At 46.4% G+C, this 22,950-nt stretch overlaps 1 protein-coding gene across 1 annotated transcript in view; it reads right to left on the bottom strand.

The window, feature by feature from the left end:
- The window catches only part of CIB4 (calcium and integrin binding family member 4), a 20,403-nt gene extending 19,659 nt beyond the window's left edge, over positions 1-744 (bottom strand). Inside the window, exons 1-2 of the mRNA XM_089528258.1 lie at positions 696-744; positions 338-372 (exon numbers count right to left, since the gene is read on the bottom strand). Coding sequence (XP_089384384.1) covers positions 338-372; positions 696-725 — 65 coding nt within the window. The 5' untranslated portion in view covers positions 726-744. The remainder of the gene's footprint in view (positions 1-337; positions 373-695) is intronic.
- Positions 745-22,950: the final 22,206 nt, after the last annotated feature.

Genomic DNA, 22,950 nt, shown 5'->3' with positions numbered 1-22,950 from the left:
TGGAAACCCAGCTGGGTGGCCTTGGGCAAGTCACACTTTCTCAGCTTCAAATGATGGTAATGAAAAACCTCTTTTGGGGGCGGTGAACCAGCACGGTGTCAGAGTTTCAGTATTAAAATTGCCGTGGCTCAATGCTAGCAAATTCCGGTGTGTGTAGTTTTGTGAGATAGTTCTCTGATGTCACAACAAACTACAAATCCCATGATTCCCTAGCATTGCGTCATGGCAGTTAAAGCAGTGTCAAACTGCATTAATTCTGCAGTGCAGATGCAATCTACATTACCTTTCAGGCATAGGTAAAGAGCAGGAGTAAAAAGTAAATTGGAGATGGACTTACCGAAGGATTTCTCTCTTGGTGAGAAACGTCAGCACCTGCACCAAACCACAGAGAGAGAAGGATAGCACATGAGTCCCTCTGCCTCACCTGTTTCCAGGCGCATAAGGCAAATGCAAAGGCCATGTGGAAAATATACATTGGTGTTTTCCCCAAAATACATTTGCAGCACTTGGCCCTACTTTAACTGCCATGGCTCCCTCCTGTCTCACCAAACAGGTCCAAAGGAGGGTGACTAAAATGGTGAAGGGTCTGGAAACCACGCTCTATGTGGAGAGATGATGACGATGATGACAATGATGATGACGATGATGGTGATGATGATGATTGGGCAGCTTTGTGGGCCTGACTGCCTGCTCACCTGATATTCTTCTAACTCCCCTTTCTTCATGGAGTTGCTTGAACACAGCCCCATGCTTCTTACCGGAATATCGAGGACCAGGAGAAGCAGAGGAAAATGGAACCAAGCCTCTCGTAACCCCTAGTAACCAGGTACATAGACCAAGAATAAATCAAGGGAGCATTGTCTTTCATAGAATCCTAGAGACGGAAGAGACCCCAAGGGCCATCCAGTCCAATCCTCTTCTGCCATGCAGGAACTCTCAATCAAAGCATCTCTGACAGATGGCCGTCCTGCCTCTGTTTAAAGACCTCCAAGGAGTTAGACTCCGCTCTCTGAGGGAAGAGTGTGTTCCTCTGTCAAACAGCCCTTACTGTCAGGAAGTTCTTCCTAATGTTCAGCTGGAATCTCTTGTCCTGGAGCTTACATCCATTGTTCTTGGTCCTGTTCTCTGGAGCAGCAGAAAACAAGCTTGCTCTATCCTTTTGTGATAACAAGAGTGGCTTTTGACTCACCTGAGCCTGATGCATGTAGACCCAATGGATGCTGATAGCTCCACTGTCTTTGGGGTAGTGAATTGTCCTTGGATCTTAGTGTGAAATTCAAAGCATCAGTTCAAGGAGATTTGGGAGATTAGGTAGGTTTCCTACCTGCCATGGCTCCTTTAAAGTTCAACTTAAGAGTGGACTAGCCACCTGGCTGTAGGGTTGCCATAAATGAGGAGCTCCGAACCGGGACAAATGTAGGACAAGGCTTAAAAATGTAGGACCATTTTTTTTAAAGGTCCTACATTTTAAAACCTTGTCCTCTTCCTCCTTCCTGGCTTGGGAGGAAGCCTTGGCCTCCTCTCAGGCCGGGAAGGATGCAAGGGCTGCTCCTCATCGCGGCGATCACCGCGGTGGGAAGCAGCCTCCTCCCGGCCCCCACTCGCTTTCCCGGCCTCTGTGGAGGCCCAAGCCTCCACAGAGGCCGGGAAGGAGGGCCAGGGCCGCCTGTCATCGCGGTGATCGCCGCGGTGGCAAACGGCCTCCCCCTCCTTCCTGGCCTGGGAGGAAGCCTCGGCCTGCTCCCAGGCTGGGAAGGAGGCGGAGGCCGCCCCTCATTGCGGTGATCGCCGCGGTGGGAAGTGGCCGCCTCCTCCTCCTCCTCCCTGGCCTCGCTGGGGCCCGGGAGGGAGCGTCTCCGCGGCTGGAGCTCCAACCGCGGAGAGCCCTCCCAGGCCTCAGAAAGGCCTTGGAGCCGCGGCGGCGGCGGAGGTGGCCGCGGTGGGCGGGGCCGTCCCGGTTTGGGCGCCAAACCGGACCGGGACCGGGATGGCACCGCCCAAACCGGGATTGTCCCACCGGGGGGCGGGATATGGCAACCCTACCTGGCTGCCCGGCTTACAGCCCTTACATTGACTCCTTTGGCTTGCATCGCAGGGGTGACCACTCTTTCAGCCTTATGGGATATACCCAGTTTCTCCCATTAGGTTTTCTTCATTGCTAAAGCTTCAAAGGCTACTTGTGTAGCCAGATGTAAATTGTTAGGGTTGCCAAACAGGATAGCCTATATTTTGCCATCCTATATCTGAATGGTTGTGTTGTCATTGTGTGGCTTGAAGACATTTCTTAACCTAACAACACATTTTCTCCCCCAGATTTGTTCAGAGAGGATTGGCCTCTTTATATCTGATGGGGAATAGTTCACTTCCAAGAGAGAGTTTGTTAGAAGGTTTTGGGAAAAACTGCATCTTGAATATTGATTTTTCGTAGCCCAAAGCTCAAACCATTCTGGCTCCTATATTTTATTGTGTCTTGAATTGTATCTCCTCTGATGAACTTACCTTTGTTAAAATGCCTTGTTGGCTTGCAATACAGAACCCTAAACAAGACAAATGCTTTAACATGTCCTTTACTAGCAACTGAATCTACATTTAAATGATTTCTTTCATTTGTCCATTGTACTGAATTTAGGAAAAAACCCTTTCAACATCTGCAATGTCCTTCTCCATCACCTTCCCCCCATCCTCCCCCTTTTAAACTTTTTTCCTTGCAATAGCATCCACAAAAAAGGCTTTCATGGCCAGCATCCATAGTGTTTTGTGGGTTTTTCAGGCTCTGTGGCCATGTTCTGGAAGAGTTTATTCCTGATGTTTCACCAGCATCTGTGGCTGGCATCTTCAGAGAGTGCTGGCATGGAAGAGAGTTGGGTGCGTGCGTGCGTATGTATGTATATCTATCTATCTATACACACACACACACACACACACACACACACACACACACACACACAGTGTTCCGCTGGGGGGTTGGGAGAAGGGCTTTCCATGTCTCTCGAGATGCCATCCACAGATGCTGGCGAAACATCAGGAATAAACTCTTCCAGAACATAGCCACAGAGCCACAAAAAGGATCCACAAAAAATACTTTCTTCCTCCTCCTTCCCTCTTCCTAACTTCCTCTTCCTTTTCTCTTCTTCCTCCACTTCTTCCTTCTTTCTCCTTTTCCTTTCCCCCTCTTTATCAAACTCTCTTCCTCCTCTTCCCCATCCTCCTCCTTTTTTCATTTTCTCCTTCCTCCTTCCTTCCTCTTCTTCCTCCTTTTCCCTGCTTTCCCTTCTTTTCCCTCCTTCCCTCGTTCTTCTTTCTTCTTCCTCTTCTCCTTTTTTCTTCCTCCTCTTCCCTTTCCCTTTTGTCAGTTACCCTTTCTCTTCCTTTTCCTCCTTCTTTCCCTTTTCTTTTTTCTCTTCTTCTATACCTCCTGTTTCTCCCTTCTTCTTCCTATTCTCTTCTTCCTCCACTGCCTTCCTCCTCCTTCTTCCTCTTTTTCCTTTCTTCTTCTTCTTCTTCCTCTTCTTTTTCCTCTTCCTTTTCCCTCTTCCTCCTCTTCCCTTTCTCCTCTTTGTCAGTTGCTCCTCCCCTTCCTTCCTTCCTTCCTTCCTTCCTTCCTTCCTTCCTTCCTTTTTTCTTCCACTCCCCTCTTTTTCCCTTCTTCTTCCTCCTCCTTTTTCTTCCCCCTTTTTCCTCCTCTTTCTTTTTTTCTTTGTTAGTTCCTCCGCTTCTTTCTTTCTTCTTCTTCCTCTTCATCCTCACTTTTTCCTTCCTTTTCTCCTCGTTCTCACCCCCCCCTCCATGTTCCTCCTTCTCCCTTTTCTTCTCCTCTCCTTCCTTCCTCAGTTTCTTTAAAGAAGGCAGATCTTAACCAGGCCAGGGGGCTGTGTGGTCTTTTTTCAGGCCTTCCTGTCACTTCCAAGCTGAGCAAACATATGGTTTTCATAGATAATTCAGAGTTTAACCACATTAGTGGATCTAAAAATAGGCTCTCCTGGCATCGGCCGTGCCTTTGGCGTTCTCTGCCAACGAAGAGGAGGGTGGTGGGCTGCCAAGACAGCTGTGAGGCTGAGGTTGGAGGTCCCAGATCCAATTGCTCCTGAGTTGACCCATGAGCCGCTTTGTGAAAAGGAAGGGAAACGTTGCCTCCAGAGAGACAGGTGGCCAGATGAGGAAAAGGAGCAAAGTGCAGAGGGGAAGCTTCAGGGGGAAACATGGCCCACCAGATGCGTCTTTCTTCCGCCGCACAACCTGCTGAAGCTTTTTTATGCAATGCTGCACCTGTGTTCTTTGCTTTTGTTATCCCTCTTTAGGGAAGGGAATAAAAATGTGGAATGAAAAAGCTATGTCAGGGTGATGTAAGGTGGAGAGCCACGCATTGATTGTGATAGGCAACCCTTGTGCTGAATGGCACAACTGAACCCAGGCATCTGATGTGCAAAATAAGCAGAGCCAAAGATGCAAATAGGCACCTGTATGCAATGTGCTGTTGGCATAAATGCAGAATGCATGTCCATGCAGTATGCATCAGTTTACCATCAGTTTGCCTTCCCCTGAGGCTGAGAGAGTGTGACTTGCCCAGGGTCACCTAGTGGGTTTCTGTGGCTGAGCAAGGATTTGAACCCTGGTCTCTCAGATACTAATCCAAGATTCAAACCACTACGTCTCCTTGGCTCAGGAACAGCTACTATTGCTACAGAACAGTTGTCTCAATCTTGCCCAGTGGAGCAAGATTTCTTTCCCCTGGGTGCTTTCTTCTTGCATGGAGAAGTTCAATTTACTTTATTTTATTTACATGCTGCCTTTCCCCTAAAATGGACCCAAGGAGGCTCACAAAAGAGACTTTGAAAATGATAAAAATTTAACAACAGAATTAAAAACACCCCTAAAGTGAAGTTTGGTCAAAGGCTGAAGCAGAGAAGTTGCAAGTTAAGGTCACTCCAAGAAACCTGGTACTTATTGATTATCTTCCCAACCAAGGCATTTTCGCCCCAAAGGCCATCCCAAATTATGGACAAATCCATTTTTAATATCTTCCCCTCTCTCTGAGGAACTAATTGCAATGATATTAATCATCTGGAAGTCTCCTAGAACATCACTAGATCTCTGTTGGTTAGCGGTTAGATGACCTTTAGATGTTTGTTTCCTATTGTGTGAATAAGTCATTCTCTTAAATGGATGTGTAATGCTGAAAATATTGAGGATAATAATACTAATTCCAAAACGAATGAGTCTTTTCTTTAAAACAAAAGAAATGCCTGGTAATGACAAAGTCTCTATTATAGACGGATATGGACAATGTTTAAAAGCAAAGTGCTCATAAAACACATGGAGAGGAGGCCAGAGGGAGGGGATAACCGCATGGAAGCTGGGAGAGGAAGAAGGGGGCATCACTTTACATGTTAAAAAAGACTCTTCTGAGCGTTTCCGGCCGTATGGTTCATGATAACAAATCCAGGAGTTGCCAGGAAAATGGAAAATAGAATCGTAGGGTTGGCAGAAACCACAAGGGCCCTCCAGTCCAAGCCCATTCTGTCATACAGGAACTCCCAATCAAAGCATCCCCAATGACAGATGCCCATCCAGCCTCTGCTTAAAGACCTCCAAGGAAGGAGACGCCACCAAAATCTCTGAGGAAGGAGTGTGTTCCACTGTCGAACAGCCCTTACTCTCAAGAAGTTCCTCCTAATGTTGAGCTGGAATCTCTTTTCCTGGAGCTTAAATAAATAAAGTTTTTATTTATATACCGCCCTTCCATCAGATCAGGGCGGTTTACAGCAATTAAAACACAATACAATAATAAACAATTAAAAACATAGCATAATTACAAAAAGCATAAAAACAAAAGGCCCCAGGTTAGCCAGTCCCGTTGCCAGTGCGGCGGAGGAGGCCTATAGGACCTATTCAGGGAATGCGGTCCGGAACAGAAAGGTCTTTAGGTCCCGTCTGAATTGGGCCAGGGAGGTAGCTGAGTGGAGCTCTATGGGCAGCGTGTTCCAAAGGGCCGGGGCGGCGATGGAAAATGTCCTCCTAGTGGTGGAGACCAATCTCGCCCCGGGAGTCCTAAGTAATTGCTGCCCAGATGTTCTGAGGGTGCGGGGCGGAAAGTATGGGGAGAGGGGGTCCTTCAGGTATCCTGGGCCCAAGCCATTTAGGGCTTTATAGGTCATCACCAACACCTTATATTGCGCCCGGAAGCGAATGGGCAGCCAATGGAGATCTTTTAATACCGGTGTTATGTGGCTGGTCCTGGACGTACCAGTGACCAGCCTGGCTGCCATGTTCTGCACCATTTGAAGCTTCTGGGTTTGGTATAAGGGTTGCCCCATGTAGAGTACATTGCAGAAATCCAATCTCGAGGTTACCAGGGCGTGTACCACAGTTTCAAGGTCCCTCTGGGCCAGGTATGGGCGCAGCTGGCGAATAAGCCGAAGCTGATGACAGGTGCTCTTGACCGTCGCATTCACCTGAGCAGTCAGGCGAAGGGACGAGTCATGAAGCACCCCCAGACTGCGCACGGAGTCCTTCACAGGGAGCGTGACCCCGTTCAGGACAGGTGGAACCACCGCCATTCCTGGACCAGGGGAACCTATCACGAGTACCTCCGTTTTCTCTGGATTCAGCTTGAGTCGGTTTTCCCTCATCCAGCCCATTACTGACTCCAGACAGGCCACGAGAGGAGAGACGCCATCCTCGGTCACTGCATCAGTCGGAGACATAGAGAAAATTATTTGGGTGTCATCAGCGTACTGATAACCCCGCGCCCCATGTCTCCGGATGATCTCTCCCAGCAGTTTCATGTAAATGTTAAATAGCATGGGAGACAGAATGGCTCCTTGAGGGACCCCAGTTTTAAGGGCCCTCTCATCGGAGCACACGTCTCCCAGCTGCACCATCTGGGACCTCCCAGAGAGGTAGGAGCGGAACCACTGGAGCGCAGTGCCCCCGATTCCCACCTCAGCCAGGCGCCCCAGAAGGATACCATGGTCTATGGTATCGAAAGCCGCTGAGATGTCCAAAAGCACCAACAGGGACACACTCCCCCTGTCGATGACAGGTGCTCTTGACCGTCGCATTCACCTGAGCAGTCAGGCGAAGGGAAAACAATCTTGCTCCCTCCTCAACATGACATCCCTTCAGATATTTAAACAGAGCTATCATATCACCTCTTAACCTTCTCTTCTCCAGGCTAAACATCCCCAGCTCCTTGAGTCTTTCCTCATAGGGCTTCATGGTTTCCAGGCCCTTCACCATTTTAGTTGCCCTCCTTTGGACACACTCCAGCTTCTCAACATCTTTTCCTGAATTGTGGGGCCCAGAACTGGACCCAGTATTATTCCAGTTGAGGCCTGACCAAAGCAGAATACAGTGGCGCTATTACTTCTAGACACTATACTTCTATTGATGCAGCCTAAAATCACATTGGCCTTTTTAACTGCCGCATCGCACTGTTGACTCATGTTCAACTTGTGGTCTACTTGGATTCCTAGATCCCTTTCACACCTTTAAGTCTCCTTAAGCCATTTGTCCCCCATCCTATACAGTATCTGTTTCTTTCATTTTTCCACCCTAAGTGCAGTACCTTGCATTTCTCTTTGTTGAAATTCACAGAAGATGGAACCAGCTTGTCTTCTGCTGTTCCAGAGAGTATTATGCAACCAAACACAAACCACTGGAGGCCTTTGACAGAACAGTAACAAACCACTTCAAACTGGGAAGGCACACATATTTACTGTGGTGCATACCACTAGTAGCATCACTAGGTTTTGTGTCACCCAATGTGATAGCTCATGGTGTCACCACCATGGACCTTCTGGGACCGGAGTGTAGATGATGAGGAGGGTTTCTACCTGGGGGAACCAGCATCCTGCCAGTACCATCCTTCCCTGCCAAAATAGCCTTTTCCCTCTTGAGCAAGAACAGGGTCCCTTCCAGTTCTGATTTTAAAAAGTGACTATTCCAAGGTTGTGAATGCAGGTGCTGTGCATCGAACAGAAGTATCCACCTTCTTCCATTGGGGATCTTACGCACGTAGAAGACATCAGCATGGGCTTCCAGCCAATGACGTGTGTCTTCAGGTTATCCTTCTCCTGCAAACTCACTCATCCCTAATTGTCAAACATTGGCTATAATCCAATCGTCCCTCAGCATAGTGCAAATATATGCTTATAGAGATATGTGACACCAGCATTGCATAACCCCCATACAAGATAGTAATACTGTGGAACGCATATCAATGCACAATGCAAAGCATAATGCTGCTGTGTGCATAACTCCACTTCCACCCCTGTCAGCTGAATATCTCGGTTGTGCTATGGCAAATGATTCACCCCGCATGCGTTGCATGATTTATGTATGCATATCTCACTCACTGGTTGCCACCCATTGACCTTTAGAGCAAAGGTGGGCCATTGTAGCCCTCCAAAGACTTCGCGGCTTGCAACTTCCATCATCCAAAGCCAAGATAACCCATTGATAAGGTGTTATGGGTATAGCAGTCCCAACTGTGCAGAACCTACCTGTGTGGGGCATTACAGATCTATAACAGGACACTCCTTTGGAGAATCCAATGTAATCCTTGAGGCCCCATTCTTCACTGGCTTACCCCAAAACTGGCGCCCTGAGTTTTGAGTGAAGAAAGCGTTTTTGGCCACCACCCCCAACACATGCTCCAGACAGCCTGATTCTACTTTAAAATAATTTGCAGGTGCCCCAGCCTAAGAAGAAGCCCCGAAATCCACACAGAGAAATGATGCAAAGTGATTGCAGATCATCCGAAATACCATTGGTGGTGGCATGGCATGACTCTTTGTGGTCTCAGAGGAGTCAGGCACAGTCCTCCTGGGGCAGTGGTTCCCAAATTTTGCTCTTCCAGATATTTTGGACTCCAACTTCCAGAATTCCTGGGCCTTCTGGGAGCTGAAGTCAGAACAAAATAAAACAAACAGCTTCATTTATATACCGCTTCATACTGAACTAGCAGTGTCTAAGCAGTTTACAACTGTAAACTAATTGCCCCAACAAGCTGGGGATTCATTTTAACTCCCTCTTCAGAAGGATGCAAGCCTGAGTCAAGCTGGAGTCCTTGGCTGGAACTGAACTCGCATCCTTATGGAATTAGTGGCTGCAATACAGGCATTTACCCGCTGCGCCACCAGAGCTCTGGAGGACCAAAGTTTGGGCAACACTGTCCTAGAGCATGCCCTCCTCTAGCTGACAGATCCCTGCCTCTGTAGCCAAGATGGTCAGCTGTGGTCATCCAGGAGAGAAGAGGAGAGATGGGAGCTACAGTCCAGAAACTCCCATACCTCCTCCTCCTCCCCTTCTCATCTCCTTCTCCTCCATTATCTCCTCTTTTCCTCCTCATTTTCTTTCTCATCTCCCCCCTTTTCTTCTTTTCTCCATCTCCTCCCACTGCTCCATCTTCTCCTCCTTTCTCTTAAATCTGCTACCTTTCCACTCTTCCCTTTTCTTTCCCTCCTCCTTTCTTCTCCTCCTTTCCCTCCCCAGCTTCTCCTCCTCCTGGATTTCAGATCCTGGCACTCTCTTCTTGGTTTCCTCCTGTGGAATGGCTTCTGGTTCAGCTTGCAAAGCAATAGAAAACTAAGCCATTTAAATGGCACAGTGTTTGGAGTAATAGCATTAGCGTGTCTGGAGAGGAATTAGGGAAATAGCAAGTAGCTTTATTAAGGAGCTGAATTCAATTACCTATGCAAGGAAGTTTCAGAGTCAGCTTATTCCTCCTAGGCAGCCTGGCTCAGGGTGGCAAAGCGGGCAGTGTGGGGTGTCTGCTCGGATTAGCACCCCATCGCATGAAGACGGACAGAGAGAAGGTGGAATGACACCCACTGATCTTCTGCAGGCACCCCATTACATGGCCCCTTTCATGACTTGTGCATGGACGTAATGCACATGAAGTGGCAAATATTCAGCTTTGCCCCCCTGCCAGCTTAGACCCTGTACATTAATCACATCTACAGAAAACAAGATTTATTCCTTTGCCTCCTGTTGTTGTTGTTGTTGTTGTTGTTGTTATTGTTGTGTGTCTTCAAGTTGTTTCCGACTTATGATGACCCTAAGGTGAACCTGCCATAAGGTTTTCTTGACAAGATTTGTTCAAAGAAGGTTTGCCACTGTTGCCTCCTTCTGAAGCTGAGAGTGTGTGACTTGCCCAAGGTCACTTCTTAGCAGGAAAAACAAATGTCAGGAACAGGAGACAGGATGTTGGTTGCATGCAGGCTGTGTGTAGTGAGTGTGTGAGAGAGCCGTTTCTGACACCATCAGAGAACATGACACCATCAGGAGCTCCCAAGGCCCCTTAGATGTCAAAAACGAGGGACTCTTCTTGGTGTGCCACTCACCTTTGGGTGGGCTGAAGCTAAGAAATGGGACCCAAAGAAGCCTCCGGGGAAGGCAATGGCAAACCTCTGAACAAATCCTACAAGAAAACCCCATGATAGGTTCACCGTAGGGTCACATAAGCTGAAAATGACATGAAGGCGCACACGACCACCAAGGTAAAAGGCACAAAAAAAGAGGAAGACAGCATTACAGGTGAATTGATTCCTCCAAGGAAGATTCCTCCAGCGGCCCAGAGTTTGCAAGATATGAGCAGGGTTGCTGATAAGTGGGGCTATCTGTCATTCAGAGAGATGTCATAAATCCAAACCAACATGACAGCATGTTGCAACAACAAGTCGTAGGAATGAAGCTTGCCCAATGAAAATAAAATGTGTGGTTTTTGTTTGGCAGGGACATGCATGCAATAGGAAAAACAAAAAGACCTCATTACAAGTGTATTGGTTCAATCAAGGAAGCCCCAGCTGCTGCCCTGAGTGTGCAAGACCTGAGCAGGGCTGTTGATAACCGGGGCTCTTCGAAGTCTGTAATTCAGAGGCATGCCATAAATCCAAGCCACCATGACAGCAGGTTGCAACAACGAGCAGCAGGAAAGAAGCTTGCAATAAGTGGGCCCTTGATATCTGCTGGGGTTTGGCTCCAGCCCCCCCCCCCCCTTGGATAGCAAAATCCATGAATGTTCAAGTCCCATCAAATACAGTGGCATAGTAAAATGGTGTCTCTTGTATAAAGATTTGCTGTTTGGAATTTATTTATTTAGAATATTTCCAAGGCATGGTTGCTTGAGTCTGTCGATAAAAAAACATATGAGGATACAGAAGACTGGCTGTTAATGTGTGATTTTTGTTAGGCAAATAATATGCTTGCAATAGGAAATGAAGAAGAGCCCATTAGAGGTGTATTGATTCAACCAAGGAAGCCCCGGCTGCTGCCTTGAGTTTGCAAGACCTGAGTTTTCAAGAAAAGGGGTCCTTGGAGGTCTCACACTCATCAAAGATCTAGGATCAGATCCCTCAAGAGAAATCTAGCCAAGGAAGGTTTTCTGCTCAGGCCCTTTAAGTGGGTATTTGGAAGCTGAGACTGTTTTAGCAGGACTGGCGTTACTGTTCCCTTGTCCAGCCTCAGAGATTAAGTGCTCCCAAAAAGCTGGGCTTTGCCGGCACGTAGTACAACCGATGCTCAATAAAGCAGCCGGTCTCCCAGGGACCTCTGTGCTATTTTTGACTCCGAGAGCCTCTCTCCAGAACTGTCTGAAATGTAAATACAAGACAAGGCAAGCAAAAGGGTATTAGTAGTAATTCATCAAGGGGGAAAAGAATTAGTGCTGTTTTCAAGCTGCTAATGGCTAATGAACAGGAACTGTGGCTTAGAGGAGAGCAACTCCCAAAGGAATGGGCAATTAGCTAAAAGGCAAGGCCCTCGCACCGTTGCAAAAAGCGTCTGCTGTGTGCAGATGGATGTGGAAATTATGCGGCAACGGCAGCACCTGGCAACCCTGGGCATCCGCTTGTGCCAACCTGAGGTCTGTGCTGGTCTCCCACATGCGTGGGGCCTAGCACTATTCTGCACCCCCTCATGATGTGTGGCCCCTAAGTTAGTGTATATAGCCCCCAGGTAAAAGCATGTGCTAAATGCAATGTCACCTAAACCACTCCTCTCCAGTACCACCAATTGCTCAGGGCACTGCTACATCCCATGGCTGCTTTTGAGGGACCACAGAATCACAGAGCTGGAAGGGGTCCCAAGGCCTATCTAGTTCAGTCTGCTTCTGACATGCAACTGTAATATGCAACTGAAGCACTTGGGAAAGAGACCCATCTAACCTAAGGATGAAAATCTTCCCCAAGGCTTCCTCTGCACCGCAGAAATAATGCCATTTGGTACTGCTTTAACTGCCAGGTGTCTCTATGTATGTTTGTGAAAGCTGAATAGCAAAGTAAGTTGTTTGGAAGATAATCAACTTTTCCTTCTCACCTGGAATACTGTGTCCATTTCTGGGCACCACAATTCAGATGTTGGGAAGCTGGAGCGTGTCCAGAGGAGGGCGACCAAAATGATGGAAGGTCTGGAAACCATGAAGCCCTGTGAGGAGAGACTGGATATGTTCAGCCTGGAAAAGAGGCGGTCAAGAGGTAATATGAGAGCCCTGTTTAAACATTTGAAAGGGTGTCACAGTGAGGAGGGAGCAAGAACAGGACACCGAGCAATGGATGGAAACTACAGGAAAAGAGATTCTGCCTGAACATTAGGATGAACTTCTTAGCAGTAAGAGCTGTTTGACAGTGGAACACACTCCCTTGAAGAGTGGTGGGCTCTCCTTTTTTGGAGGTTTTTAGACAGGGGCTGGATGGCCATCTGTCTCAGGGAAGGCTTGGATCGTGAGTTCCTGCATGGCAGGAGGTTGGACTGGATGCCCCTTGTGGTCTCTTCCAACTCTAGGTTTCTGAAAACCATTTTAAGAGTGTTGTAGCCAGTTCTTCTGGTGAAAACGTCGTCTGGACTGCATGCACCAGAACTGGGGTTTTGGTGGTGTGTCGTCTGAACAGGATACTATCACAATTGGGGGGGGGGGGCAGTCTTTTGGGCTCATGCAGAAAAGGAACTGTGCAGACTGGCCATTAAGGTGATGCCCGTCCTGATTCTACCCCATGGCAGTGTGATGCCACACACCATTCCACATGGTGCGCAGCATCATGATGCTCCTCTAGAGCTGCGTTTACATGACGCAGCACCAAAGGAGTGCTTTAAAACCACGGTGCTGCGGTTGTTGTGATTTTTGTGGCCCCTTTTTGCACCTTGGAAAGACCAGATTGGGGCCACAGCATGCAGTTGCCACAGCCCCAATGTGGGGAAGATGGAGGTATTTTCTGCAAATACTCTAGAGATGGGCAGCAGCTGTTCATCCTTGATTCATTTTCTACTTGACATCTTTCCCCCTCTTCTTTCTGAGCCTTTTAGGCAACAGAAAGATGGAAGAATGGGGTGTGTATATAGGACAAAACAAGCTAAAGGTCTGCCTGGGAAACAGCTGTGATAATGGTTTCCATGCCAGTTGGGCAAAGAATCCACTCTGGGTTTTACTCCGGTTCTCCAAAGTGCTGAAGCTGTTTGGAGGGGAAAGGCTTCAACGCCTGGGATACATCCTTGAAGGTTTGGGTAAAACCCAGTCCTGATTCACCCCCCAAATGATGACAAAATGTACTACTGTCCAGAAATCCCTGGCCATTCGTTACTTGCAGAGAGTGAACCAAACCCAAAGAAAACAGAAGCAGGTCAGAAGACAAAGGACCACCATCTTTGCATTGAGTATTTATTTAATGACTTCATGAATGGAAAAATAAATATTTGAATACCTCCGCCACCCCCTTTTCCTTCCTCCCCATTGCACTGTGTTCCTATGTTTGCTCTTTGTTGCCGTTTGAGTATGTATGTGTGTTTGCATGCATGTGCATGTGAATGTGTCAATGAAAGCATCCTGGACAGATGGCCATCCAGCCTTTGCTTAAAGACCTCCAAAGAAGGAGACTCCACCACAATCTCCAAAGGAGTGTGTTCCACTGTCGAACAGCCATTACTCTCAGGAAATTCCTCCCATTTAGATTTAATCCTCTTTTCCTGGAGCTTGCATCCATTGTTCCGGGTCCTGTTCTCTGGAGCAGCAGAAGACAAGTTTGCTCCATCCTCCATGTGACACTCCTTCAAATACTTGAACAGGACAATGATGTCACCTCTTAACCTTCTCTTTTCCAGGCTAAACATCCCCAGCTCCCTAAGTCTTTCCTCAAAGGCATGGTTTTCAGACCCTTCACCATTTGTACATTTTAAATTGTACTGTTCTTTTAAATTGTAAGCCCCAACATCAGTCCCCGTTTTGGGAAAAATGCAGGATACAAAATCATCATCATCATCATCACCATCATTAGAATCATAGAGTTGGAAGAGACCGCAAGGGCCATCCAGTCTAACCCCCTGCCATGCAGGACATCCAAATCAAAGCATCCCCAACAGATGGCCATCCAGCCTCTGCTTAAAGACCTCCAAGGAAGGAGACTCCACTACACTCCGAGGAAGGAGTGTGTTCCACTGTCGGACAGCCCTTACTCTCAGGAAGTTCCTCCTAATGTTGAGCTGGAATCTCTTTTCCTGGAGCTTGCATCCATTGTTCCAGGTCCTGTTCTCTGGAGCAGCAGAAAACAAGCTTGCTCCCTCCTCAATATGCCATCCTTTCAAATATTTAAACAGGACTATCATATCACCTCCTAACCATCTCTTTTCCAGGCTAAACATCCCCAGCTCTCTAAGTCTTTCCTCATAGGGCAAGGTTTCCAGACCTTTCACCATTTTAGTCGCCCTCCTTTGGACACATGGCTCCAGTTTCTCAATGTCCTTTTTGAATTGTGACGCCCAGAACTGGACACAATATTCCAGGTGGGGCCTGACCAGAGCAGAAACAGTGGCACTATTACTTCTCTTGATCTAGACACTATACTTTTATTAATGGATAACCTATGTGGAAGAACCTGGCTTAACAAGGTCCAATGTGTTTGCCCTCTTGAAAAGCTGATATTTTAAATTAAGCACAATTCCCTGATGAAAATCAATACGGCAGCTTTGTTTCAGTATGGTATATAAAATTATTGTGTTTGCTTATGAAGCATCATCTCCTCGGTATCAACCACAAAGCTAGCTGATGTTTAGGAGAAACCCATTTTAACGGAAATGATATTGACTTTGGAGTCAAAGGAGTTGTAGCAGATTGTCCTTTCTGCAGCAAAGACCAAAGGGTTATTTTTTTTTAGAAGGAAAGAGAGAAAAACAGAAAGAAAGAAAAACAAAACAAGAGAAGACAAGAAGATGTATTTGAGTCCCCTGTTGTTTTTGTTGTTGGCCTTCAAGTTGTTTCCATTCTATGATGATCCTAAGGCAAACTTATTAGGTGGTTTTATTGGCAAGATTTGTGCAGAAGACAGCTGCCATTGAAGTGTGTGTGTGTGTGTGTGTGTATAAAAGAGCTTATCTGATTTGAGAGAGACTTGATGCACATCCTTATTGTATTGTTATTAACATTTTAATATTTTTAAAAAGCATCCCATTCTACATTGCAAGATCTCTGTCTCAGCCTCCAGACCCGCCACAGTTCCACTACCAGACCATCCTTCATATTTAATATCAAGTGAATACTAACAGGAGCACTTGGTTGAGTGACCTAGGAATAACCCAGCTGCAGAAGCTTGGCCATTTTACACATGGAAAGCCAGCTGGGGCCAGCAAGAGAGCAAGGAAGGCACCTACCTTGATGAGATCTCCAGAGGCACCAGAACAATCCCTTTTGTTTTAGAGAGAGACAGTGGGTCATGGCCAAGGAAGGGGACGGCCGGTACCTACTGAGGACTGGAATAATAGAATCATAGAGTTGGAAGAGACCCCCAAGGGCCCTGATCCAGTCCAACCCCATTCTGCCATGCAAGAACTCACAATCAAAGCATCTCCAGTGACAGATGGCCATCCAGCCAAACAGCGCACTGAGTGCAAAGTTGCCTAGGAACAGGGTTTGTGACTTCACTAGTTCACCAAATTTACTTAACTGTGGATTGATGCGTGATTGCGTTTGGAGTGTGTTCAGACTGCCAGCGATCGCGTGTGGTAACCTTTTGCACAATAACATAAATACACATGATTGTGTTCAGGATGGCACTGGATTATACTTCCCATTTCAGTCGTGTCATATTGTCCCGAGTCATTCCTCATAAGTCATGGTTTCCAGGCCCTTCACCATTTTAGTCACCTTCCTTTGGACACCCTCCAGTTTCTCAACATCCTTCTTGAATTGTGGTGCCCAGAACTGGGCACCAGGATTATTCCAGGTGAGGCCAGACCAAAGCAGAATAGAGTGGCACTATTCCAGCTAGGAATAGATGTTCCAGCTAGGAATACAAATCCTTAGTCTGAGGAAACCATGCTTTATGAGGAAAGACTTAGGGAGCTGCGTAAGTTTAGCCTGGAAAAGAGATGTTTAAGAGTGCTATGAAGTCCTGTCTAAGTATTTGGAGGGGTGTCACACTGAGGATGGAGCAAGCTTGTTTTCTGCTACTCCAGAGAATAGGACATGGAGCAATGGATGCAAACTACAGGAAAAGAGATTCCACCTTAACATTGGGAGGAACTTCCTAACAGCTGTTTCAACAGTGGAACACACTCCCTCCAAGTGTAGTGGAGTCTCCTTCTTTGGAGGTCTTTAAACAGAGGCTGGATGGCCATATGTCAGGGATGCTTTGATTGTGAGTTCCTGCATGGCAAGGGCTTGGATTGGATGGCCCTTGGGGTCTCTTCCAACTCTATGATTCTAAATCACTTGAACATTTCTTACAGCTCCTGACCATTCTTTTCCTCTTGGAAAACCATTTAGCAAGATTCTAATCCTTTCATTCGTGCTGCCCCCAAGGTAAGGTTTTAGTTATAAATATTACTGCTTAAACAACCCTTCCTTGGTCTAGTTTACAAACAGACAAGGATGCTGTCAGTTTGACTAGACTAGGCTCCTCGATGCACCTGCCACCCCATGTGTCTCGGCGGCTATTCAGACCTCTTTGTTCAAACTCTCATTGATTTGAACCACAATCCACCGTTGGTCATGTATCACTGTTAGCAAGGCTTCCACTACCCCACTTCTCCCACCTTTGCTTCTTAGTTCTTGTGTGTATGCGTGTGAGTGTTGTATGCCTGTATTGATTCTTAGGAGAACATCACATGGGTGCCTTACTGTGAATAAATCATCATGCAAACATAATAAATTGTTTAAAAAGCACAATTGGGGTTCACATGCCTGTGTGCGTCTCCCGTCAGTGAATTGTCACAGATGCATCTCGCTCACTTCTTCCATGACCAAAGTGTCATGAAGTGCATAATGGAAGATCCTGTTATTACCAAAGAGCAGCTCCAAGGGCGCTTTGGTCACGGAAGAAGCGAGCGGGGATGCATCCATGATGATTGACTGACGGGAGAAGTGTGCAGGCATGTGAACCCCAGTCACGCTTTTTGAACGTTTTATGACACTTGCATGGTGACTTATTCACAGTAAGACCCCCATGTGCTATTCTCCTTAGAATCATAGAATCATAGAGTTGGAAGAGCCCACAATGGGCATCCGGTCCAAGCCCCTTCTGCCATGCAGGAAATCTTTCCTTAATAATGTTTGATGTTCTTTTGGTGCCTGTTTTATCGAACCATTTCCTGTATTGCTATGTACTTTATATGTATTAGCCTACTAGCCCCACCACCTTTCCCTTCTCCTTTTATGTCATGTCTTTTTAGATTGTAAGCCTGAGGGCAGGGAACCGTCCAATTAAAAAGATTGTATGTATAGCGCTGTGTAAATTTACAGCGCTTTATAAATAATAAATAAATAAATAAATAAAGGTACATGCTCTGGTAACCTCTCGATTGGATTTCTGCAATGCGCTCTACATGGGGCAACCCTTGTACCATACCCGGAAGTTACAATTGGTACAGAACATGGCAGCCAGACTGGTCACTGGCATGCCCAGGGCCAGTCATATAACACCCGTACTTAAAGATCTGCACTGGCTGCCTATTCGCTTCCGGGCGCAATACAAGGTGTTGGTTATAACCTATAAAGCCCTACATAGCTTGGGCCCAGGATACCTTGAGGACCGCCTCTCCCCATACAATCTGCCCCGCACACTCAGAACATCTGGGCAGCAGCTACTGAGGGTCCCTGGGGCAAGACTATCCTCTACATCGAAGAGGACGTTTACCATCGCGGCCCCGACCCTATGGAACACGCTGCCCCTAGAGCTCCGCTCGGCCACCTCCCTGGCCCAGTTCAGGAAGGAACTAAAAACCTTCCTGTTCAAGTCAGCATTCCCCGATATAAGTCCTAGTTAGTCTCCCCCCCTCTGACAGCAGTGGCAAGCTGGCCAGAATGTATTTTAATTGTAGATTTTAATGTATTTTATTGTATTTTGTGTATCTGTTTATTATGCTGTACACCGCCCTGATTGTAAGAAGGGCGGTATAAAAATAAAACTTTTATTTTATTATTATTTTTTATTTTAAAGGTTAATAATAATAATAATAAAATTACAGAAACCTGCTTGAATTTGCCTCCGCAATTCCGTGTGATTTGGACTTGTATAAACAGGGTTGGTCCCAAGGCCGATACTGCCCTGGCCAAAATATTATTTTATTTGAGCTATTAAACTTCCTCTACACATATTAACTTGTGGGTGCCCTTCTGGGACCCCAGCAATTTGGGTACACACCCATGATCTAAAAAGCAAAACCAGGGCTGATCTGATCTGTCCAGAGTCCTTAGGAGAGGCTGGTGCTCTAAATCCAAGACCACCCAGACGCACGAACGGAGAACGTGTCCAACCATCCTGGTTCTTGGCCAAGTTTGGACTCTTCTGGTGACCTTTGCATCCTAGCGCTTCTTTGAAAGCATGCAGATCTTGCAGAATTGGTGGAGAAGAGATGCGCCGAAGCCTCGCCTGGGAAAAGTCCACTGGGAGGGAGATGGGAACATATCCTTCTCACTAGCAGCTGCCTTTTGTATTTCAGAAAAGGAAAACTAAATATACATCCCAAACTCACCAGGGACACTTTGAAGCTGGAGCTAGAAGAAGAGAAAGAGAGGCTTGTTCTGTGATAATTCTGAGCACAAAGGGATCACTTCTGACCCCTCTCTCTCCACCCAAAGCACCTCCAGATCCCCTTAGGATCTCCTCCTTCCAAGTCCATTCCCAACAACCAGCTGTTCCCAGTCTCCAGGTCCTGGGGGGAGAAACTACAGCCCCATCTTTCCCCCTCCTCCAGCTCCATGAGGAGTGTAGCTGGGGATGGAGAGGGGAGAGAGAATGAATTTTTCTTACATTCCCTAAACTACTAGCTTTGCAATTGCAGTCCTTGAAAACATCAATGGAGCATTTGGAAATTCTGACTTGAAGGCACACAACAACAACAATGATGGACAAATCTATTGATGGACATATAGGGCACCTGGGGAAGGGAAGGGGGCACTACTTTCCCTCCCAACTGAGGACAATGGAGGATAGAATCCTAAGGGTTGTCAAGTCCAAAAGCAAGGAAAAGCAAAGTGCCCAGGTGTGACCCATTGTTCCCGTAACAGCTTTGTCCAAGCAGGTGAGCAATAGGGGGAAATTCACTCCCCCAATCTGTTTTAAGCCTTCATATCTCTTCAGAGTCTCAAACTACAAGGCTAACCCCCAAAAGTTTCTCAACATCCTTTTTGAATTGTGATGCCCAGATTCCCTGGACTTGGAAATTACCATTCTATTATGCAGGCTAAGATGTCATTTTAGAGTCAGTCTGGTGTAATGGTTTGAGTGTTGGGATATGAATCAGGAGACCAGGGTTCGAATCCTTGCTCAACCATGGAAACCCACTGGGTGAGCTTGGGCAAGTCACATTCTCTCAGCCTCAGAGGAGGGCAGCAGCAACCCTCCCGTGAAGAAACCTGCCAAGAAAACCCCGTGATAGATTTGGTTTAGGGTCACCGTAAGTTGGAAACCTCTTGAAGACACACACCTCACACAAAATACTGTCTTCTCAGGGAGAGCATTGGAAGCGTCATTTCCCAGCACTCTGGTCTGCTGCACCTTGGAAGCTCTTCGGTTGAGGTGCTGCCAGGCTGACAAAGTGTGTTTCGGGGGGCCATGTTTGGCTGTTAACAACTGTAAATGTAAATCCTCATCAGTTGTGAAATTGTAAAGCTAGTTCACAATCTCATAACGACTGAGCACAGCCTTAGCCAACAGTAACAACAACAGTAGTAACAACAGCCAGAGCAGCAACAACATGAGTCAGCAGTGTGATGAGGCAGCTAAAAAAGCCAATACAATCCTAGGTTGCATCAGCGGGAGTGCAGTGTCTAGACTGAGGGAAGTAATAGGACCACTCCATTCTGCTTTAGTCAGGCCTCACCTGTAATATTGTGTTCAGTTCTGGGCAACACAATTTAAAAAGGATGTTGGCATCCGGAAGTGTGTCCAGAGGAGGGCAACGAAAATGCTGAAGGGTCTGGAAACCATAAAACACTATGCTGAGTGACTTAGAAAATTGCTGGGATGTTTAGGCTGGAGAAGAGAAAGTTAAGAAGTGATATGGTAGCCCTGTTTAAATACTTGAAGGGATGCCATATTGAGGATGGAGCAAGCTTGTTTTCTGCTGCTCCAGAGAACAGGACCCAAAACAATGGATGCAAGCTCCAGGAAAAGAGATTCCAACTAAACCTCCTGAGGGTAAGACCTGTTTGATAGTAGAATATGCTGCCGGCTGGAAGTGTGATGGAATCCCCTTCTTTGGAGGTCTTTAAACAGAGGCTGGATGGCCATCTATCACAGGGAGTGCTTTGGCTGTGAGTTCCTGCATGGCAAAGGGGTTTGGGCTGGATTCCCTTTGGGATGTTTTCCAGTTCTATCATTCTGTGATTCTATGAACTTCACCAGATCGACTAGAAGGGGAGAAAGAATCCAGAAAGAGCAGGTGACAGAACCGACATCTGAACACATGCAAGGCAGGTTATATTGAGTTTGTACCTATCCGTCATCTATCTGTTTGTAATATTATTTTTCCACTGGTTACTGGTTTAGAGGAGCTATTTTCTTAAATTCCTAGAGTTGGATTTGCAGAATGCCCCGACCACTTTCCTTTCCTTTCCTGTTCCTGTTCCTGTTCCTAAAGCGTTGGACACAAATAGCAAACCAAACACAGATTACACAGATTAAAACACTATCTTTTTAAAAAAAGACTTAAAATATCTGAGAGAGAAACAATATCAGAGTAGAAAGCTTACCTTCCGAGCACATGCTGGAATAAAGCTGTGTTCCTCACTTCCTTGAAGAGCCACAACCTGGAACGGTGTGCTCCAAATTGTGTTGGACTATGATCCCCATCATCCCCACAGTATTGTAGTCCAATCCATCTGGATGGCATCACCACTTTGGGGAAGACAGATATAGAGATGTGGCAACAGAAAGAAAAAGACAAGGAAACACCAGAAGCAAGGCTGTTGAGGGAAAGGCCCTGCAACATACGAGGGAATGCAGTCCAACCTGGGCCTCATGTCTCTTTTCTGGTCCTCAGGCCCAAAAGGAGGAATTTCAGGACAAGAGCGCTGCCTTGAAAAGTGTGCCTCCAGGATGCATTTTCATCATGTGATAGACTTTCTGTTTTTTACTATTATTATTGGAATGGTAAACTCTAGGTGTTGCCAAGCCATGTCAGATGCAATGGTCAAGATGGCAAAAGTTATTTTTGAGGGAGAAGTCACAAGCTAAGAGAGGCTGCAGGAGTTTGCTTTTCCCTGAGCCAGCTGGGAAGAGCAAAATTCTCCCCTTGCTCTCCTCTCCTCTCCAATAATTGAATGTAAAATACTTTTGCACTTGGAACTCAGTTTGCAGATGCGCTTTCATAGTGGGAACAATGGACCTTTTGGAATCAATTCACCAACACGAAGCGAAGGCGAATCGCAAACTGGTTTAAATGTAAGTGGGAATGAGCCCTTAAACTAGCATGATTGTGGCAAAAGAGCAGGCTGGTGTGATAAAGTCCTTAGTTTCTGGCTCTGACATTTTGGGGTCTGGAATGCATCTGACTTGGCAACCCTAAAAGGCTGGGACATGGAGATGGCTCTCCAGGAGCTGATCTTAAATTTGGGGCACTGATTAAATGCAGCTATATAACTGCATATAATTCAAATACAGAGTGGACCAAATATGTTTCAAGGCAGGTGCTGGAAATGGAGCATGCAACCGATATCGGCTGCTAAGCATTCACTGCAGAAAGTTGGAAAACCTCTAGTATCTCATAGGAAATGGTGCCAAAGGCTGCAGGAAGGAGGTAGGATGAGCAAAGATGGCTTCCTCCTGCCTCCTGCAACTCCCATGTCCACCTGGAGCTCAGAAAAGTTCCTTTTGGGCCTAACAACTTTCAGAATACCATGTTGGCTAGGGAATCCTGGGAATAGTACTTTGTGATATAATAATACATTTAATAAATTTTTATTTATATCCCGCCTCTTCCTGTAGGATCGAGGTGGCTTACAATCACAATAAAATGCAGTACAGTGTTGTCACCAGAATTCTCTCATAGAGAAGGCCAAATGTTGCACAAAACTACAATTCCCAGAATCCCCTAGCACTGAGCCAGGGCAGTTAAAGCAGTGTCAAACTGGATTATTTCTCTAGTGTGCTTTCGCCCTTAGTAGCAATGATTTAAAGGGATGGATTTAAAGGGATGGATTTGGCATTTTATTTGGCAACTTCTGTCTGATGTTGGTTGCTACTGAAATAATAATAATAATAATAATAATAATAATAATAATAATAATTTAATGTCCATTTCTGATGGCATCAAAGAGCAAATATTTGCCAAATGTTCGTTCATTCGGAGGATGTTTGCCGTTCAAATTGGCAGAAGGGAAATTCTGAAGTGCAAACCCAGTTGCTGCTGAATGTTTGAATGCAGGATCTTGGCAATTGCAAAAGGAGAGCTGCTTTGAGAGGAGCAGAGCTTCAGGAACAAATTCAGGAACAAGTTACATCACAGATATCTGGAAAGGAAGTT

The sequence above is a fragment of the Sceloporus occidentalis genome, unplaced genomic scaffold, assembly GCF_023333645.1.
Source record: "Sceloporus occidentalis isolate IW3139 unplaced genomic scaffold, rSceOcc1.0.p SCAF_6, whole genome shotgun sequence".
NCBI lineage: Eukaryota > Metazoa > Chordata > Lepidosauria > Squamata > Phrynosomatidae > Sceloporus > Sceloporus occidentalis.
The sequence above is the reverse complement of the archived record's forward strand: the minus strand, read 5'-3'. Positions and strand labels throughout refer to the sequence as shown.